Consider the following 18,455-nt stretch of genomic DNA (forward strand, 5'->3'; position numbering starts at 1 on the left):
TGCCTGTCTGATCACCCCCTAACCACTCCCCTGCCAGCCCGGTCGCCCCCAACTACCCTACCCTGCCGGCCCGGCCACCCCTAACTGCCCTAACCTGCCGGCCCGGTCACCCCTAACTGCCCTCCCCTGCCGACCTGGTCGCCCCCAACTGCCCTGCCCTACCGGCCCAGTTGCCCCCAACTGACCTCCCCTGCCGCCCATCTTGTGCCCACAGGGTGGCAGCCATCTTGTGTGAGGGCATGACAGTCAATTTGCATATTACCTCTTTATTATATAGAATGCTAAGAATTAATAAAGTAGCACTAACTTGTAAAAATAAAAATACATGCAAATTAGTAATGATAATTATGTTTGCTTTTCCTAGCCCAGGAAATCAACTTTCTCTTTAAAATCTCCTGGAATAAGGCCTAATACAGGCCGACATGGCTCTACCTCAGGCACTTTACGAGGTCATCCAACACCATTAGAAAGAGAACCATGTAAAATAAGCTTTAGTCGGATTGCTGAAACTGAGCTTGAGTCAACAGTGTCAGCACCAACCTCTCCAAATACACCATCTACTCCACCAGTATCTGCTTCTTCAGACCTTAGTGTGTTTTTAGATGTGGATCTGAACAGTTCCTGTGGTATGTATTTGATGTAAACTATTTGGTAAAAAAAAAAAAAAAAAAAAAAAAGGAATCTTGTGTTTAAGGTAATTCTCATCATTTTAATTAGAGAACTATAGAATCCTTTTCAAACTCTATTAGCATAGAAAGTGACAGTGAAATGTGAAAACAGTGACTAACACAAGGAAGTAAAACATCATTCCTGCATTGTTTATGCACATTATTTTCTAATTTATTCATTCAACATTTATATAGTACCTTTTGAGCACCACTACTCTAAAGAGAGCAATAGACAATGAATAAGAAAACAGGCAGATAAGTTCTGTGAAGGAAATTTTAAAAAAGACTGTGATAGAGAGGAAACATGCCGATAAAGAAAAAACTGCATTCCAAGTACAGGGTCTTGGGTTCATTTCTTTAAAATACTTAGATGGCAAAAGATGATGATAAAATTCTGTACTCTGTGTGTATTATTGCATGTTACTTTGTGCAGACATATTAAAAACTAAAAATCATACATATCTTTCTTTTCAAATTAATTTTTCTCATTCTCATAGGCAGCAATAGCATCTTTGCTCCAGTTCTCTTGCCACATTCAAGTAAGAATTTTAGTTGATTCTAATAAAATGATTATAAAGATAATAATTAAGTTGATTAAATTTGTATATGAGTATTTGGGCTTTAACAGCATTTTAAAAATTTGATATTTGAGTGAAATTCTTATAATAAATTGGATATTTGCTTACAATGGGTACTATTTAAACTTTACTATAGTTTGTTTTCATAATTTGCAGTCTATCTATGTTTTAGGAGCTGTGTGACCATTGAACAAATTACGTAGCATCTGTAAGCTTGTTAAGGATCAAATGATATAACTTATGTAGAGCATAACTGGGTATGGAATGAAAAATAATTTCATATCAGTTACCTCTTCTCTTCCCCATCACTTTCAAACTCTATTAGCATAGAAAGTGACAGTGAAATGTGAAAACAGTGATTAACACAAGGAAGTAAAACATTCCAATTCACTTTCCCATAAGCATAATATACTAAATGTTTATTAGGTTCTCAGGCTAGCCCATGATCACTTATTTCTTCACATGATCTTATTAAAGCAGTATTTTGAGTAAATCACTATTCTGCTATTCCTAATTATTTCATAATTTATGATGTAAATGTCACCTTTCTTTCTATGGTCATTTATTTAAAACAATAACTCAGGAGGACATAGCATCTTTGGGAATAAATCTTCCATTCTGGAGGACTTCTGCTTCTATCATAGTGAAATGTATATGATTTAGATAGTAGCAAGAGAGCCCCTTGTCTTCTGAGAAAAGTAAGTTTATTCTTTTAAATGTTTAATTCCAAACTTTATTTTAATTTTTTAAAAAGCAAATAATGCTAAAACACTTGAAATCAACAGCCGTTCCCTATCATAAACTAGCGTCTCATGTCTGAATTTTAGATCCTCCAGAAAAATAAAAGTCCCAGTGGTGGTATGAGGTAGTTGCTTGGCCTCACAAAGTGGAGAATGGGATTGGAGTTCTAATTGCCCCTTATAAAGACTTAATCAAGTCTTCTGTTTTCATGCCCATGCAGTCCATTGTACCAAATGCCTTTAACTCCTGATCCCTTGGTTCTTTGGAGCATATTTGCTGTTTTTTCTCAATATCAATGACTGTAGACATACGGGTTTCATCTTATCCATTTGTCTCCTTCATATACGTTGTAGTCCACCTTCATGCATTGATGCTTCAGGATTCAGATGTTTCCTGGTTTACTTGAAGTTTCTGTATTTTATTAATTTCCTTGTTCTGTGGCAGAAATGTTTTATTATGTATATTAGTTTCTATTGCTGCTGTAATAAAATACCACAACCGAGTGGCTTAAAAGAGCACAGTTCTAGAGGCTAGAAAACCAAAAATCAAGGTGTTGGTAGGGCCATGCTCCCTCAGAAACCTGTAGGGGAGAATTTTCCTGGCCTTTTCTAGCTTCTGGCATTTGCTGGCAGTCCTTGGCATCCTTTGGTTGGTAGATGTATTGCTTCAGTCTCTGTCTCTGTTGTCATGGCATCTTCTCCATGTGTCTCTTTGTCTCTTCTCTTCTTCTTATAAAAGACACAGTCACACTGGATTAGGGCCTGCTTTCATACTAACTTGATTATATATGTAAAGACCGTATTTTAAAATAAAGTCAACATTTATAGGCACTGGGGTTAGAGTTCAACACATATTTTGGGAGGGAATACAATTCAGTCTATAACACTATGTCATTTTATAATATTTGCTTTTTAATTTTTTAATTTTTATTGATTTCAGAAAGGAAGGGAGAGGGAGGGAGAGATAGAAACATCAATGATGAGAGAGAATCATTGACTGGCTGCCTCTTGCACGCCCCCTACTGGGGATTGAGCCTACAACCCGGGCATATGCCCTTGACTGGAATGGAACCTGGGGACCCTTCATTCTGGAGGCCAATGTTCTATCCACTGAGCCAAACCAGCTAGGGCTAACACCATTATTTTGGATGGTAGTAAAATATATTTTTCACATGATAAAGAAAATTGTTTGAAATTTAATTTAAAAATACTGAGAATAACTTCCTAAAATTGTGACTATCCTAAAATAAACCTTGAAATAAATAAAATAATAAGTGTGAAAAGTGCTCACACACAATGAGAAACATAGCAAGAATCCATTAACAATGGACATGAATAAACCATCCAGATCAAAATATGAGCAAGCCTATGTTAAAAGGTTCTTTCATACATTACCCTTTTAGGTTGGTATATTAATTTGACCCTTCTGGAAAGAAATCTGAAAACATATCAAATCATAAAAATGTTCACTCCCTTTGGTCTTACTCATTCAACAGAAAATCGAGTACTCATTTTGTACCAGTCACTCTGCTAAGTACAATGGATTCCGTGGCAAATAAGAAAGACAAAATCTCTTGCCGGAACCGGTATGGCTCAGTGGATAGAGCGTCGGCCTGCGGACTGAAAGGTCCCAGGTTCGATTCCGGTCAAGGGCATGTACCTGGGTTGTGGGCACATCCCCAGTAGGAGATGTGCAGGAGGCAGCTGATCGATGTTTCTCTCTCATCGATGTTTCTAACTCTCTATCTCTCTCCGTTCCTCTCTGTAAAAAATCAATAAAATATTTTTTAAAAAAAGAAGAAGAAAGACAAAGTCTCAGCCTTCGTTTATACGAAAATATCATCTCTTTGGGAAAGCAGTAATATACATGAAGATGACATTGTTCATCCACTCTCTTGGTTTTTCTACTTTTAGCTCCTTAATCTCTCTCACTGATTTCTCTTCATTTTCCTAACCTATTAACATGGGAAAGCCCTGAGATTCAGTCCTTGGCCCTCTTTTCTTCTCTCTCACTTGATTATCTCATTCAGCCTTATATCATCTACCCAGAATCTCTCTCTTGACCTTTAGACTCAGATATTCAGTAACCTATTCGACATCTCTGTTTAATCTTAATGAAATTGTATGCTTTTATTTAGCTACTAGAGGCCCATTGCACAAAATTCATACACTGGAGGGACTGTCCCTCAGCCCAGCCTGCACCCTCTTGCAATCCGGGACCCCGACTGCCGGTTTAGGCCCCCGAGGGGTCCCAGATTGCTAGTGGGATATAGCAGTGCACCAAGTGGCAGGCGGCCAGGGAGGAGCCAGAACCAGGGCCAGGTACTGTGCCGCTCACGCTCATCCCGGCCCACTGTGCCTGCTGCCACTGCTCAGTAGTGCTGCTGTGGAGTTGAGAGAGGCTTCCGCCACCACAGCTGCGCTTGCCAGCCATGAGCCTGGCTTCTGGCTGAGCGGTGCTCCCCCTGTGGGAGTGCACTGACCACCAGGAGGCATCTCCTGCATTAAGCATCTGCTCCCTGGTGGTCAGTGTGCATCATAACGACTGGTCAACCGGTTGTTCCAGTTGTCCCATCATGACAGTTGCTTAGGCTTTTATGTATATAGATAGTACCTACTACGTGCCAGGTAGTACCATTGTGCTAAGTGCTAGGGATACAAAAATAAGTACACACTGCCCTCAGAAAGCTTACAGTTTAATGGAGAGGTTAGATAAACCAATTGTCAGCTACCATACAGTCTGATGCCATAGCAGAGGTTATCACAAATTGAAATTAAATTTATGTAATGAATGTACTGTGAATTGTGGTTAAACTAATCTTTTTAACCCACAGAGTCTTTCTTCAGTTCGTGTGGTAGTTTACATAAACTAAGTGAAGAGCCACTGATTCCTCCTCCTCTTCCTCCTCGAAAAAAATTTGATCATGATGCTTCAAATTCCAAGGTACTCAACAGGACTTAGGTTTGCCTCATCTCATTCAAAGTTGTAAATCTTTAAAACAGTGTTTGTTCTTCTAAAGAGTCTGTCAGTTAAAATTTGGGTACCCTTTATGGTTTTTAAACATCTGGGTTGTTTTATTTGAAAAATACTTTAAATAATTACTCATTATACTTTTTCTAAAAAAGAGACTGGGCAGATTCACAAATACTCAGAAGTACATTTTTGCTCCTGTACTAGTAGAGGTGGACATAACTTCAATATTCAAAGCATTCTTTAAACTTTAGGGTGCATCAGAATCTCTTAGAAGGCTTGTTAAAAACCAGATTGCCAGAGTTTCTGATTCTGTAGATCTGGGGTGGGGCTCAATAATTTGCATTTCTAACAAGTTTCCCACTGTTGCTGTTACTGCTGGTCCCTGGATCATACTTTTCAAACCATGACTCTAAGCCTTACTGGGAAAAGTAGAAGTAGGTGGCCAGAAAGCAGCAGCTGGATATTAAGTCCTCTTAACATCATGTTCTTTCATAACTGCAAAACTATATATACTTTTCAATCACTTGTCTATTATTATAAAAATGCATAAGTTTATGAAATGTATATATAAAGCAAGATAACCTATGGCATTATGTTCTAAGATTTCAATTAAAACATCTCATATATAAAAATATTAAACTGGGGCCCTGAAAAACTGGGAGTAATTTAGTCATAAATCTGAATCAAATTAACCTATTTTGAACTCCTGGATTTAACTTGACACAGGAATTTTCTTTCATTCATTCATTCATTCATTCATTCATTCATTCAATTATTGTTAATCCTCACTAGAGGATATTTTTTCCATTGATTTTTTTAGGAAGATGGGAGGGAGGGAGGGGAGAGTGAGAAACATTGATGTGACAGAGACACATTGATTGATTGCCTCCCGAACCTGCCCTGATCAGGGCCAGGATTGAACCTGCAGCCCAGGTACGTGCCCTTGACAAGGAATCGAACCCTCGACCCTTTGGCGTGCTGGCTGATGCTCTAACAACTGAACACACCAACCAGGGCAATTCTTTTAATAACTTTTTCTTCCAGATTTTTCAGGAGAACAGAAATATAATTTAATTACTTTTTTTAAAGGGAAATATGAAATCTGATGATGACCCCCCTGCTATTCCACCAAGACAACCTCCTCCTCCAAAGGTAAAACCCAGAGTTCCTGCTCCTACTGGTGCATTGGATGGGCCTCTGCATAGTCCACCGCCACCACCGCCGAGAGATCCTCTTCCTGATACTCCTCCACCAGTTCCCCTTCGGCCTCCAGAACACTTTATAAACTGTCCATTTAATCTTCAGCCACCTCCACTGGGACATCTTCACAGAGATCCAGACTGGTTCAGAGACGTTAGCACGTGTCCAAATTCACCAAACACTCCTCCTAGCACACCCTCTCCAAGGGTACCACGTCGATGCCACGTGCTCAGTTCTAGTCACAATAATCTTGCTCATCCTCAAGCTCCCCCTGTTCCACCACGGCAGAATTCAAGCCCTCACCTACCAAAACTGCCACCAAAGACTTACAAACGGGAGCTTTCACACCCCCCATTGTATAGACTGCCTTTGCTAGAAAATGCAGAAACTCCTCAATGACCTTAGCCATATGTAGTCATTGACACTGGAATGATATTTGTAAAGGTGTTTTTTTTAATTTATTAAAAAAAGGCATAGTATTTTAGTACTTTTTACAAATAATGCTCTTAAAAATGCTACTGATCAAATAAGCTTTTAAAATCCGAAAAATAAAAATACAAAAGTCCTTCGTCATTATCCTCAGGTGATCAGTAGCATTGCCTTGTCTTGGATCCTCAGTGCTGCCAAAAGGCCAGTATAAAGAATTTATATTTGCACTGTAGTCTCTGTAAAATATGGTTTAAAGTGACTGATTGCACTGAAAAGGGATAGTGCATTTGTGGAACTTTTCAGATTTGAATAATAGCTGCCTTTTTAAGGCAATAAATTTACACAAATATAGGAGGTGTATGGTGTTACTGATTGTTTAACTTGTTTGACCATCTTCTAGTTTTTACATTTTGGAGAATTGTGAATAACACCCATTGTTCTTGAACTTGTTAATGCCATGTCTTAAATGCCAGAATTTGCTGCTAAAGACAAAAATGAAAAATAGAATGAAAAGAATAGAATGCACTGTGTCTATTATTTAGCCAAAATGTAAACAAAAAGACTACCTAACCCCATCATAGAGGAGAAAAGGGCATGTATTTTTTCAGATGTGCCTTTTGTTTTTGCAAACTATGGTGTCTTTAGCTAATGAATTGCCTATTATTTTGGAAAACAAAGTTAATATGCCATGTATGTACAGTTTTGTTTATATTGTATATTTAAAGATGCTAATAACCTATATAAATTTAAGTGACTTGAGGTGTATAATACAATCTGCTACTTTACTAATTGATAAATTCAAAGGAAAACTTTCTTATGGCATAGGAACCAACTGCCTTGCCTTCAAAACCTAGTAACTTTCTCTATAAATCTTGTGTTAACTAAAATTTTTTAAATATTTTTTTTAGATTGGTAATATTTAAACCAGCAAATACTTAAAGCTTTATTAAACTTTTTAATCAGAGAAGTGAGTAAAACTTTTATTTGCTATTTGGACTCCTTCCTTAAAAGTGATGAAAAAGTGTGTTTTGCTGATAGTGGTGTAGCAGCAGTTGGAAGGTAGCCAAAGCCACATTGTTTATTTACTGGTCTGTGGCCTTTTATATGCTTTGTATCAGAGTGCTTAACAAGATTAATAAATCACCCCAGTCTTAATTTTTAAAAGACTTTTAAAATATGTGTTTTCAGTATAAGGAACAAAGGGGGAGATTGTTCAGTTTTGTAGAAATATTTATATGCACATTATTTTCAAAGGGTTATGGATAGCTTCAGTTACATAATCCCAAAGCATTTTAAGTGATGTAAATTTTAGAGGGTAATTGTCTTTACTGCTAAACGTAATCAGCAAGCTTCTAGTAATTTTTATGAATTCAGATGAAAAATTAGGAGCATGTTGGCAATTCTTACTAAGCAGGATTATAGCCATCCTTGGTGGGATGGATTTAAGGCCAGTAACTATGGTGTGAGTTAATCTCCAATCAGGTAAAAACATTCTGAGGTTGACTTTGTTTTTTAAAGAGCAGATTATATTACTCTTTCTGTCTGGAAAAGTGATTTAAGCTGCCTGTTCATTAAACCAGACTTGTAATTTAGGGGAGTGAGGCCGTCCGGGATGCGGGGGAAGCTGGCGGCCCAGCGCTGGGCCACGCCCAGGTAACGCTGTCTTCCGGGCTTTGTGCCTTTGCTGGTAAATCGAGGCTCCAACTCCACCACTAGGAGGCGCGGGGCCCCTCGGGAGGCGGGGCCTCAGGGGGATGCGCGTGGGCGTGACGTCAGTTCGTGCGCCGCATTCTGTTGCCGGGCAGCCATGGAGGCTGCTCTGGAGTCCTCAGCAGAGGACCCGTTGGGAAACTTTGTGCGAGTTTTGGAGAAGAGAGATGGCACGGCGTTACGACTGCAGCAGTATGGCTCCGGTGGCGTGGGCTGCGTGGTGTGGGACGCTGCCATTGTTCTTTCTAAATACCTGGAGACGCCCGGGTTCGCCGGCGACGGGGCCCACGCGCTGCGCCGGCGGTCGGTGCTGGAGCTGGGCGCCGGCACCGGGGCCGTGGGGCTCATGGCCGCGACCCTTGGGTAAGCGCTGGCGGGAGGGGCGCCGCTTGATTTGGGAAACTGATTACTGGCTTCGCATCCGTGTGCCTACGTCTCAGTCGACGTTATTTTATAGGGCAGATGTTGTAGTCACCGATCTTGAGGAATTGCAAGACTTGCTGAAGATGAATATTAATATGAACAAGCATCTTGTCACTGGTTCTGTTCAAGCCAAGGTACTGAAATGGTTTGTATGGCCTTTCGGCTTGTTTTAATAACGATTTGTAGTTTGCTTTAAATTGCGTTTTGCTAAAAGCATGGCTAATAGAAAGGGGATCTTCCGGGTCTTGTTTTTCAAACAAGAATATTTTTAATTATTAAAGCAACAGTTAAAATATTTGGTTGGCATTTTTAAGGGGGGAAGAAATAGAAGACTTTCCTTCTCCGCCAGACTACATACTGATGGCCGACTGCATATACTACGAAGAGGTAAATATTCAATGAGAGAAGTCTGTTTAGAAGATGTACCATATTTCCTAAATTCTAGAGCACACATCTCTTCACATTTTAGGATATAGAATTCAGGATATTTGTCCTGTAGTTAATGACACAGTAAAGGGAAATTAACGTCACCAGGGAATACTGATTATCATATAGGCCTGATTATCATATGGACCTGTGAATCATGTTGAGAAAAATGCTACGCACATTTTACTAGAGGCTTCTGTAAAGTTTTAAAAGGATTTTGCCATTTGAATCAAAGATTCTTTATTATTATTTTTTTTACTTAGCTGTTCCTAGTGAACATGTTAAGCAAGACACTGAGAATTAAATTGCATTGTAAGGAATTCATTGTTCTGTGGCAAGATTTATTAGACTCATAGAATGATTTCTAAAAATTATCAATTTGTGTGGAAATTATAGACATCATTTTTTAAAAATAATGAACATTTAGCCAACTTACGTTCAGGTTAGGTCAGACTTGCTTTTGTGGTAAATTGTTGATTATTTAAATACCAAGTTAAATAATTAAATTTTTAAGAGAAGTCAGTTCCATTTGTTTTCCCATGGGATCTTGAAAATGCAATTACTTGAATCCTTCTTTTGGAAACTGAAGTCAATCAGTGGTTAAGAGGAGTTTACTAAAAAAAAAAAAAAAAAGAGTTTACTAATCATTAGTTAGAGTCTTAACTACTTGTACTTTGTTGGATTGATTCAAAGATGGGTAAATTGTAGGGGAGAGATAATTACCCCTCCACCTTCCTTACCCCCCCTTTCACAGTAAAAATATAAAAATTTTTATAAACAAAAACTTTCTTTTTTGAACAGTCTTTGGAGCCGCTGTTGAAAACTCTAAAAGATCTCAGTGGATCTGAGACTTGTATTATATGTTGTTACGAACAGCGAACAATGGGGAAAAATCCAGAAATCGAGAAAAAATATTTTGAGGTGGGTACTCTACTATATCTATCTTTGTAGTGATTACCCTTCAGGGAGCCTGTGTATGACTGTGTGTAAGTATATTATGGTAATTTTGAGTCAGGAAAACATTCTGGTTGTATGAACCCAAGGAGGATTCTTGACAGCCCATCATTCTACTAAGCCCCCTCCCCTTTTTTCATCTTTTGATCCTTTATTTCTTTTTATTTTCTAATTAGTTGATCTAATATATAAAGAACAATGTAAAATAATAATAGTGATGCCCTTGTCTTTTCTGAGAAAGTTTGTAATGTTTCCCTTATTAAACATGCTGGCTTTTGGGGAACGAATTTACCATATATACATATATATATATATGAATACATCGTGGAAACATGGTATGTTTTTACTTCTGTGTTTACCTCTACATTTTTGTGAAAGTTTTAACCAAGATAATCTTATGTTTTCAGGGTTTGATTTTGTTTCGTTTTTTTAACAAAAATTCACAGCTTTGGCCAATTTGTTCAGTGGTTAGAGCATCAGCCCGTGAATTGAAGAGTTGCAGGTTCAATTCCAGTCAAGGGTGCATATCTCAGTTGCAGGCTCGGATGCCCAGCCTGGTCAGGGTGGGTGCTGGAGGCAGCCAATCGATGTGTCTCACCCAAACGTTTATTTAATTATTTACTTCTTAATCCTCATCCACGGATATGTTCATTGAATTTAGAGGGTGTGGGAGGGAAACATCCATGAGAGAGAAACATTGGTTGGTTACCACCCATACATGCCCTGACCATGAATCAAACCCACAACTTAGGTATGTGCCCTGACCAGGAATCAAACCTTCACCCTTTTTGGTGTATAGGACGACACTCCAACCAATTGAGCCACTCAGCCGGGCCCAGTCCCTTTTTATGGGCAAAAATCCATCACATTACAAGTGACTTCTCTTGGTTCATACAGGGGTGGACAAAAGTGGGTTTATAGTTGTTCATATGGAAACTAATACAATAATGAATAAATAATAATAGAAGAATGAACTCTGGCCCTGGCTGGTGTGGCTCAGATGGTTAGGCGGTGTCCCGTGCACTGGAAGATTGCTGGTTCAATTTCCAGTCAGGACACAGACTGGGTTTCCGGCTCTATCCCTGGTAGGCGGTATATAGGAGGCAGCTGAACGATGTTTCTCTCCCTCTCCCTCCATCTCTCTCTGAAAAGCAATTTTTTAAAAATCTATAAAAGAATAAACTGTTTTTGCATAATCACAGTTGTAACCCTACCTTTGCCCACCCCTGTATATACAGCCCTGCAGTTTTATCCACTGAAAGGACTACTTTGATTAAATGAGAAAACAAATATATGACTGCTTCAGATATATGTTGAAATGTTTTTATTTTTTTGTGGGGGTTTTTTGTGATTTTTTTTTTTTTTATTTCAGAGAGAAAGGGAGAGGGAGAGATAGATAGAAACATCAATGTTGAGAGAGAATCATCCTGATGGGGAATTGAACCCTGACCTCCTGGTTCATAGGTCGACATTCAAACACTGAGCCACTGCCTGGCTGGGCTATTTTTTTCTTAAATGTGAGGAATGTTAATGAACTCTTGAAACTTTATCATTGAAAGTTTTGTATTGTTAAACAGTTCCAATTGAGTTAAAATATGTAAAATGCTTTTGTAAATGGAATTACACTATGTGGCTCTCTGGGTCTGGCTTCTGTCACTGAGGATAGTGTTTTTAAGGTTCAGCCCAAGTGCTCAACTCAATTTTTCATGTGCATACACCCAAGTAACCACTGCCCAGGATAAGGACTTGGAACATTTTCACAGCCTCAAAAGGCTCCCATGTGCCCCTTCCCAGTCAGTACTCCACCATTCTGACTTCTCTCACCACAGGACAGTTCATATTATTGAATTTGAAGTATATCTCTTTTAAATTTATAGCTTCTTCAACTAGACTTTGACTTTGAAAAAATTCCCTTGGAAAAACATGATGAAGAATATCGAAGTGAAGATATTCATATTTTATACTTCAGAAAGAAAAAATCGGTAAATACATTCCTGGCTCTTTATCCTCTGAGGAGGTTTTTTAGCTGGACGCTGTCTCTCAGCTTATAGGTGGTGTAGATGTTGATTTTGATGTGGGGAAATAGTGTGATGATTTACTGGACTCAGGCACTAACTCAATATTAAGATCACTTTACCTGGCCTCCTGTTCTTCCTCTAAAATAAGGTAGGCTTCTTCTTCTTCCTGCCCAGCTGTAAATTATATAGCTTTAAAATCGGGCATTACCTCAGATAGGTAACTTAGCTATTTATGAGTTTCTAGTATCTTTTATTAGAGATTTTAAAATGCCAGCCAGCTCTGACCTTTGTGAACTTTATCCAACCATTCAGAATTTTTTAATAGTCAAAGTAAAACAGAACAACCCTTCCCTGGTGGTTTAGTAGCTAGGATTTGGTACTGTCACCACTGCAGCTCAGGTTTAATTCCTGGTCAGGAAAGTTATATGTTGAATCACTATGTTGTACACCTGAAACTAATATAATACTTATGGCCCTAGCTGGCTTGGCTCTGGATAAAGCGTCGGCCTGCGGACTGAAGGGTCCCAGGTTCGATTCCGGCCAAGGGCACATGTCTGGGTTGTGGGCTCAATCCCCATTGCGGGGTGTGTAGGAGGCAGCCAGTCGATGGTTCTCTCTCATCATTGATGTTTCTATCTCTCTCTCCTCCCTTTCTCTATGAAATCAATAAAGAAATATAATTTAAATATATACATATATAATATATAATTCTTATGTCATCTACACTTTAATAAAGAAAAAAAGTTTTTAAGTAAAATATAACAAGACAGATCTGTCCAATAATGAGAAATGCACTGTTTTATGTATTCTCCCCTTTTGCTGCTTCCTTTACTTATAACAATTACATTTCATGCAGATTGCCTCTGCAATGTCTAGAGTTTGAGTCTGTAGAAAGGAAGAATTGTGTCCATTTTTATCCCACCACCTTTTGTGTGTGACTGGTTGGTATAAGGCAGGGACATGATTAATTTTATTAATTAAGGTTGTTAAATTTAATAACACATTTTTTCTGTTATCTTTGCTTTGAATTTGTTCATGATGAAGTTTTCTGATTATGTAAATTCTAGTCAAAAGCAAATAACTTGTAATTTTTGAGATCAATATTAGATGTTAGGACTATAAGGTAAGAAGATTGGTGGGATTAGTAATTCAAATCAACAAACTTACCTGGCATGATGCTGGAGATACAAAGGTAAAAAAAAAAAAAAATGGTTTATGCCTTAAGAAGAGTCCGTTTTAGTTGAAGTTGTAGTGTAGTTTTAAAAGTAGAATTTTTTTTGAGGCATAATGATTTTGTTTTTCAGAATATAAAGGCTTTATTTTGGCAAAGAATAATTTCCTTTTTAAAAATTGATATAATTCATGTACCATAAAAATTACCCTTTTAAAGTGGTTTTTAGAAAGAAAAAAAAGAAAGAAAATAAAAAAGTAAAAGAGAGAAAAATAAATAAATAAATAAATAAATAAATAAAGTGGTTTTTAGTATGTTCACTGAGTTGCACAACCATCACCACTTTCTAATTTTTTTAAATATATTTTTATTGATTTCAGAGAGGAAGGGAAAGGGAGAGAGAGAAACATCAATGATGAGAGAGAATCATTGATCAGCTGCTTCCTACATGCTCCCTACTGGGGACCAAGCCCGCACAGCCGGGGCACATGCCCTAACTGGGAATCGAACCCATGACCTCCTGATTTCACAGGTCCATGCTCAACCACTGAGCCATGCAAGCCGGACACCACTTTCTAATTTTAAACATTTTCATTACCCCAAAAAGAAACTCCGTATTCGTTAGTGGTCACTTCCTGTTTCTGCCACCCCCAGCAACTAATTTGTGGTTACCAATCTACTCTCTGTCTCTGTGGATTTGCATATTCTGACCATTTCATATATAGGTATCTCTTGCTTTCAGAAAGTTCACTTTATGCCATTTTGTTTTTACAAAAGACCTACATTCATATGGTAATGGCTTCTATAAAAGCATAGTGGCTTCTACAAAAGACCTACATTCATATAGTAATGGCTTCTCTTTGGATATCTTTTGCTTAGTGAAAATGGGTACTAACATAGTCTTTTGTAAAAATGAAGTGGCATAGCCGAAACAGGTTTGGCTCAGTGGATAGAGCGTCGGCCTGTGGACTGAAAGGTCCCAGGTTCGATTCTGGTCAAGGGCATGTACCTTAGTTGCGGGCACATCCCCAGTGAGGGGGAGTGTGCAGAAGGCAGCTGATCAATGTTTCTAACTCTCATCTCCTTTCCTCTCTGTAAAAACTCAATAAAATATATTTTAAAAAACAAACAAAAATGAAGTGGCATAATGCAAAAGCAAGGATACTTTTCATTTTATGCCATTTCAGCTCATTCCAGGGTTTCATAGGAATGTGCAGGGGACACTAGTAAATGGAATCACACCCTATGTGGCTTCCTGGGTCTGACTTCTTTCACTCAGGACAGTGTTTTTAAGGTTCAGCTATGTTGTAGCACACATCAGCACTTAGCGCCCTTTTTATAGTTGAATAATATTTCTTTGTATGGACATACAATACCTCATCCATCTGTTCACCAGTTAAATGGCCTTTTAGTATCTTTCACTTTTTGGCTCCAATGAATAATGTTGCTATGAATGTGCATGTAAACATTTCTGTATTACATATGTTTTCAAATCTCTTGGTTATGTTCCTCAAATAGAATTGTCAGGTCTTATGGGAATTCTGTTTAACTTTTTGGAATTGCCAAACTATTCCAAAGCTATTAAAATGGTTTATGTTTCTACCAGCAATGTGTGAGGGTCCCAGTTCTCCACATCCTCACCAATACTTGTTGTCCATCTTTTTTATTATAGCCATTTTAGTACGTATGAAGAAATTATAGTTGTAAAAGTTTTTTATATATTCTAAATATTAGACTCTTAATGGATATATAACTTCCAGATACTTCCTCCCATTCTTTAAGTTGTCTTTTCATTTTTTGATAGTATGTCCTTAAGCACAAAGGTTTTTAATTTTGATGATGTTGAATATATCTTTTTTCTTTGGTTAATTGTGCTCTAGGTATCAGCAAAGAATCATCTCTAAACATTATCCATAGTTGTTCATTTGAATAGCATTTAGCCATTACTAGGCATATTACCTAGTATTAAGTACCCAGTAAACACTTCATTTGTAATAATTCATTCTGTAAAGTTTCTGTTTTGTTTTTTCTTATAGAAATTTCCATCGTGAAATCTTTAGTCATCTTACCCAAGCCTCCAGCAACCTGGGTAAGCTAAAGATGTGAATGGAGCATGGGAAGATTGTGTTCACAGATTTTTCCAGCGTGTCTTTAGAGATCTGATAATAGACAACAACCATCATGGGCCGCCTGCAAAACCGAAAATGACTGCCGGTCTGCCAGCTAATGGTCCTGAAATCCAACTTAGTTTACTTTTAGCTCAGTATCAAGTTCTGCTTAAAAGAAACATTGTGTATTAGTCACTCCTCAAATAAAAATAGGTATTAAGGTTAGCCTAAAGTCTGCCAAAAATAAACAGTGAAGCTTCATGGTTGACTTAGCTTATTTCCTGGAATTAGATAAATTGATCCAGTTTCTAAAGAGAAATATATATTGCTATATAATAAAGTTTAAATTCAAATCAGTAAGTTTTAGTTTGTCTTCAAGATAGGTAAATTTAAAAGGTTTTCATTTTAACATAATTATGCAGTGGTTTTTATCATGTATCTTCCACTTTGTTGCTTTTAAGATAGCTTTACTACTTACTAGTAAATGTTCTTTTACGTTAAAAAAAGTCCCAACATATTTTGTATAGTTACATTGGCCAAAGTTTTATTCTTTTCCTCCACCATACATCTCTACATGAGTTAGAAATTATCCTGTAGTGAGTTAGTAAGAATGAAAGTTAAGAAATCATGAGATTAGAATGAGGGGGGTTGGAGTGAAAATAAAAAGCCCATTTTCAGGCTCGTTCACTTTTCTCATATATATCTTCCAGGAAAAAGTGGCTAAAAATCACTGATGTTTACTTGTTTACAAAACAGAGACATTTTTAAATAACTGCAAATGTAATCCTATATACATTTAGCAAATGGTTTTGATTCTGTGTAGTCTTTATGTTATGATAATCATCTGCTCACAAACTGATCTGTCAAGAACTTAAATCTCAACAGTTCTAAAGAGTAATAATAAACTATAGAATTCTGGTCCTTATAGGCATTGGTGCTAGGGGGCACATTTTATGTGTTAAAATAAATGTTCTTGCCCTGGCCGATTTGTTCAGTGGTTTGAGTGTTGGTCCGCAGACTGAAAGGTTGTGGGTTCAATTCCCAGTCAAGGACACATACTTCCCCAGCCCCAATAGGAGACAACCAATCAATGTATCTCTCTCATGTCAATGTTTTTCTCTCCTCATCCTACCTCCCTTCCACTCTCTTTGAAATCAATGGAAAAAATATCCTCAGTTGAGGATTTAAAAAATAATAAAGATAAAATAAATAATTATTCTTTTTGAGATCCTGTGATTTTTTTTTAAGGCTTCAGAAATTGCTTTGAAGAAAATAATCATCTAAAGCAGATAACTGCTTTCCAGAAAGACAAAAGCAGCCCCCTGTAGAGAAATTAAGGATTAATATCACCAGGACAGTTTTTCCTTCAGGCTTACTTTAGTCTTGTTTGTCTTACTGTTCTTTTTCGAATACTTTGTTCATCCTGCCCTTAGCATTTTATTAAGCAGTTATGTTGCAGAGAGCACCAGTTATTAGTGAAGTCTGAGGACAATGACCACTTTCTAGCTTGTCCATAACATGGAACTTGTGAAACTAAGTTTGATATTAACCACCTGTAATAGGGCAACCGCATTCCTCAGATCCTTTGTCACCGTCCTCTCCTTTTCATTATACTCAGGATATACAGTCTACTTGTGGGTCTTTGGCCTAAAGTGCCCCTCAACATCTATTATATAAAAAGCCTGTGGTTGTCACACCAAAATGCATGATCAGCAGGAGGCTGTGTGCACGGGGTGGGCAGGGCTCTGTGCCAGCGAGGCACACGCGGGTGGGCTGGGACTTGACTCTGGAGGACTTGACCGGAGGCTCGGGCAGGTTTCTGGGTCCCACCTCCCACCGCGGCGGTGGTGGCCGCCGGAGGACAGGTGTACCTTACACTTCAGAGCTTCCTGGAGGAGTCAGGCTGAAGTTGACCACTATTCAACTTGGCCAGAATCACACTTGTGTGTTCCTCCTCCCCTTCCCATCCTATTCTCAGTCCTTTACTTGACTTAACATCTTAAGTCGTTTGCATACGTTCATCACTGTTTCTGGGGAACTGACCTAAGTGTCTAACTGTATTGTTAGAGTAATTTGTAACAGAAAGTCAAGTGGTGTTTTTCCCTATGCTGGAATAAGGCCAAAGTGGAAGTTAAAAGTTACCAGGTCCCCATGTTCTAAGATCAGAGAACTACCGGTGGTTAGGACCAGTGAGCACTGCAGGGCTTACTGAGAGGTGCCAGTTCATATAACATGCCCTCACTAACCACCATCCCCCACATGGCCAGGGAGCCTGGGGTTCTTTTGGAGAAGAGCATTGTAGAAGAATGGGATTTAGTCCTTTGGGCTCTGTCCTGAGGGAAGAAATGGTGCATCTGCACTTAGAAACCATGGGAGAAAGGCCTGAGAGAATAATTCAAGATTTGGGATGCCTCCAAGAAGGGCAGACCAGCATTTTTTCCACCTGGTTGAATGTGTCTACCCAGCAGGTCTGCACATTTTTTGTTTTATCCAGAGCCCAGGAATGGAATTGGAGAGGTAATGGGACTGTCAGGCAGAGAGTTAGCAGAGGTGGATCCTGCCAGCCTGAGAGTGATACGTAAATTGGGGGCTGGAGAACTTGTGCAGCAATTAGAGGAGGTTAAAAGGCAGGTGCAACAGGTGAGTGAGATGTGATGCCAGTTGGCTGAATATAGCCAACTCTCAAATCTCAAAGGACAGCCAGGGCTGGGTGGAGCTGCTCAGGAGTGAGCCTCTGGCCCTTCACACTAGTGGGGGTAGCACTGTGCACCATGAAATCCCTAGGGCACTTACCAGAATACGGTTATAGCCAATTAGGGAGCCTCCATAATAAGACCGCTTCTCAAACTAATCTACACATGGGATCACCTCAAAAATTAAAAGCCATGTTCAGGCCCCATTAATTCAATAGCTGGAAAAAGAAAATCATTAACAAGTATAGTCACCAATGATTTGAGTCTCCTTTCTTTCTTTTCTTTTTTTTAATATATTTTATTGATTTTTTTACAGAGAGGAAGGGAGAGAGATAGTTAGAAACATCGATGAGAGAGAAACAT

The 18,455-nt window shown here is 38.4% G+C and overlaps 2 protein-coding genes across 8 annotated transcripts in view; both read left to right on the forward strand.

Moving 5' to 3' along the window:
• The window catches only part of SOS2 (SOS Ras/Rho guanine nucleotide exchange factor 2), a 105,033-nt gene extending 97,477 nt beyond the window's left edge, over positions 1–7,556 (forward strand). For 5 of the 6 annotated variants that reach the window (XM_059696667.1, XM_059696706.1, XM_059696690.1 and 2 more), the window contains 4 exons: positions 365–626; positions 1,166–1,207; positions 4,821–4,930; positions 6,050–7,556. In XM_059696667.1, coding sequence (XP_059552650.1) covers positions 365–626; positions 1,166–1,207; positions 4,821–4,930; positions 6,050–6,559 — 924 coding nt within the window. In that variant the 3' untranslated portion in view covers positions 6,560–7,556. The remainder of the gene's footprint in view (positions 1–364; positions 627–1,165; positions 1,208–4,820; positions 4,931–6,049) is intronic. The other variant, XM_059696672.1, reaches the window with a different exon arrangement.
• A 338-nt stretch (positions 7,557–7,894) lies between these two features.
• On the forward strand, positions 7,895–16,625 carry VCPKMT (valosin containing protein lysine methyltransferase). 2 transcript variants are annotated; one of them, XM_059696860.1, is made up of 6 exons: positions 7,895–8,662; positions 8,757–8,867; positions 9,037–9,109; positions 9,950–10,069; positions 11,980–12,084; positions 15,328–16,625. In XM_059696860.1, exons 1-6 carry the CDS (start codon positions 8,397–8,399, stop codon positions 15,340–15,342), a joined length of 690 nt encoding a protein of 229 aa, XP_059552843.1. In that variant the 5' UTR covers positions 7,895–8,396; the 3' UTR covers positions 15,343–16,625. The 2 variants fall into 2 exon arrangements, with proteins under 2 accessions (XP_059552843.1, XP_059552852.1); XM_059696869.1 differs by lacking the exon at positions 9,037–9,109 and having other exon boundaries at positions 8,757–8,856.
• The last annotated feature ends 1,830 nt before the right edge of the window (positions 16,626–18,455 follow it).

Source organism: Myotis daubentonii, chromosome 1 (genome assembly GCF_963259705.1).
Source record: "Myotis daubentonii chromosome 1, mMyoDau2.1, whole genome shotgun sequence".
In the NCBI taxonomy this organism is placed as follows: domain Eukaryota; kingdom Metazoa; phylum Chordata; class Mammalia; order Chiroptera; family Vespertilionidae; genus Myotis; species Myotis daubentonii.